At 39.8% G+C, this 2,960-nt stretch overlaps 1 protein-coding gene across 1 annotated transcript; it reads left to right on the forward strand.

The window, feature by feature from the left end:
* Nucleotides 1-739: 739 nt before the first annotated feature.
* Nucleotides 740-1,339, forward strand: LOC108981637. The gene has a single exon (XM_018952899.1). It carries the CDS (start codon nucleotides 740-742, stop codon nucleotides 1,337-1,339), a length of 600 nt encoding a protein of 199 aa, XP_018808444.1.
* Nucleotides 1,340-2,960: the final 1,621 nt, after the last annotated feature.

Consider the following 2,960-nt stretch of genomic DNA (forward strand, 5'->3'; position numbering starts at 1 on the left):
CTAAAGTTGTGGGGGTTGAGGGTGGTCCAGAACTGTTGGCTGGGAAACCATTGTCAAGAGGAGGGTGGAAGAGGAAAGCTAGAGAGAAGAAGCAGGTAGTTGTTAAAAAGGATGTTTTGTTATCTAGAAAAAGATCAAAAGATGAGGTAGAAGAAGGAGAATGGGAGAGTGGTAAGCATAAGAAAGCCAGATTAGTTCATGAAAGAAGAGGGATGGAATTTCACCAAGAGTTGGCAGAGGCTGTTCAACAGCCCTGCCAATCCCAATGAAAATCCTAAGTTGGAACTGCCGAGGGCTTGGGAACCCTCGGACAGTTCAAGACCTTTACCACATGGTGGAGGATAAGAGACTCGATTTAGTCTTTTTGATGGAGACTAAACTAAGAGCAGAAAGATTTGATTATTTGAAGAAAAAATTAAAATGTGAAGGGTGTTTTGTTGTGGAGTCAGTAGGGAGAAGGGGTGGTTTAGCTTTATTATGGAACAATGTGGTTAAAGTTGAAGTTATTAACTACACACAAAGGCATATAAATGTGAAGATTGTTGAGGAAGAAGATAAGGATAGTTGGATTCTCACATGTTATTATGGGCAGCTAGAAACTGTTAAAAGGGCTGAATCCTGGGATTTTTTTGAATCCTGAAAGCCTAAGGCCAACCAAGGGTGGTGTGTAATTGGTGACTTTAATGAAATTGCAACCAATGATGAGAAGGTGGGGGGAAACCCAATACATGAAAAACTGATGGAGAGATTTAGATCGGCGTTGGAGAAAGGGAATCTTTTTGATCTTGGATGGAGAGGGAACAAGTTCACATGGAGTAATGAACATGAGGATGACACTTTTACGAAAGAAAGGTTGGATAGGACAGTGGCCAATCCAAGTTGGGCATATCTGCATAAAGATTACTGGGTGGAGGTCTTAGCAGGAAGATGTTCAGATCATAGGCCTTTGCTATTGTCTTCGAGTAAGAAAGGCAGAAATATCTGGAGAGGCAAGAAAGTATTTAGATATGAAGTTGGTTGGGCCAAAGATGAAGAATGTGAAGGAGTTATTAGAAGAGAGTGGGATAGACGGGAGGAGAGGGGTAAGCAGACTATGAATCTCATGAATCTATTGGATAATTGCAGCAAGGCACTTGGGATGTGGAATAACCAAAACAAAGTGAACAGGGTGAAAGTTATTAAAGAGAAAACTGAATACCTTAAGAAGCTACAAGATGATGAGGGGAGGCACAACTCAGCAGAGATTAAAAGGGTGCAAAGAGAGGTTGGGATTTTGCTGGAGAAGGAGGACCTGAAGTGCAAAGGGCCAAAAGGAACTGGTATGCCTCAGGTGACATGAATACAAAGTTTTGTCATGCTTGTGTAAATCAGAGAAGAAGAAAGAATAGCATTAGTCAAGTGATGGATGATCAAGGTAGAGTTTTCAGGGGTTAGGTGGAAGTTGATGAAGCTTTCAGATCTTATTTTGAGAGGTTGTTCTCTACCTGAAATCCTAACACAGCTGCTATGGAGGAGTGTCTATAGAATATAGCACCTCAGGTGACAAGTGAGATGAATGAAAGATTAAGTAGACCATTTAGCAAGCTGGAGAAAGAAGCTGTTATTAAAAGTATGGCTCGTTTGAAGTCACCATGGCCTGATGGTTTTGGTGCTTGTTTTTACCAAAATCATTGGGCAACAGTGGGGGATAAGGTGTGCTTGACAGTTTTAGATCTACTGAATCGTAAAATCCCTTTCTCTTCAATTAAGCATATGTTTATTGTTTTCATTCCCAAGTCTAAGGATCCTAAGTTGGTTACTGAATATAGGCCTATCAGCCTATGTAATGTAATTTACAAAATGGCTTCCAAAGTGATAGCAAACAGACTCAAAGAAGTGTTGTCAGCAACTATTTCAGCCAATCAAACTGCCTTTATTCCTGGTAGGATCATAACTGATAATGTTATGGTGGCTTATGAGGTTTTACATTCGATGAAGGTGAGCAAGAAGGGTAAAGAAGGCAGTATGGCTATCAAGCTGGATATGTCTAAGGCTTACGATAGAATTGAGTGGCCTTATGCGATTGTTATTTTGAAAAGGCTTGGGTTCTGTGATGAGTGGACAGACTTAATTTTGAAGTGTATTAGCTCAGTTTCTTTTTCTGTGTTAATAAATGGTATACCAGGAGATGTGTTATTTCCCTCACGGGGTCTTAGACAAGGGGATCCTCTATCCCCTTATCTATTCATTTTGTGTGCAGAGGGTTTGAGTTCATTATTCAACAATTCAAATCTTAGGGGGAACACAAAAGGAATCTCAGTAGTTAGCCACGGATTAAGGGTAAATCATCTGCTCTTTGCAGATGATTGCATCCTATTTGGAAGAGCTTGTGTGGAAGAATGGAGAAAGATGCAGGATTTATTGCTCATATATGAAAAAGCCTCGGGTCAATTTCTGAATAAGGATAAGACAACAGTGTTTTTCAGTTCTAATACTTCTTTGGAAGTTAAAAGGAAGATTCTGTTGGAAGGTGGAGCTATTGTGCAAGGAAGCTATGATAAGTACTTGGGTCTACCTACTATGGTAGGTAAATCAAAGTATAATACATTTAGAAGCTTAAAAGAAAGAGTTTGGCAAAAGATTAGCAATTGGAAGAATTTCTTCCTTTCAGGGGTAGGAAAGGAAGTAATGATCAAAGTTGTTCTACAAGCAATTCCCTCTTACACTATGAGTGTCTTCATGTTGCCTAAAAGGCTGTGCAAAGAGATCAATGTAATGCTGTCCATGTTTTGGTGGAAAAGTCAGAAGAATTCCAGTGGTATTCTATGGAGAAGTTGGGAGAGAATGAGCCAGTCAAAAGAGTGTGGAGGTTTGGGTTTTAGAAATCTTGCCAGTTTTAATGCAGCACTTTTGGCTAAGCAAGCATGGAGAATACTTCAAAACCCTTTTTCTAGGGCTGCCACCATTTTTAAAGAAAAATA

This window comes from Juglans regia, chromosome 4 (genome assembly GCF_001411555.2).
Source record: "Juglans regia cultivar Chandler chromosome 4, Walnut 2.0, whole genome shotgun sequence".
In the NCBI taxonomy this organism is placed as follows: Eukaryota; Viridiplantae; Streptophyta; class Magnoliopsida; order Fagales; family Juglandaceae; genus Juglans; species Juglans regia.

Coding starts and splice junctions, on each gene's coding strand:
- LOC108981637 (XM_018952899.1), top strand. CDS start 740: ATGGAGAGATTTAGATCGGCGTTGGAGAAAGGGAATCTTTTTGATCTT.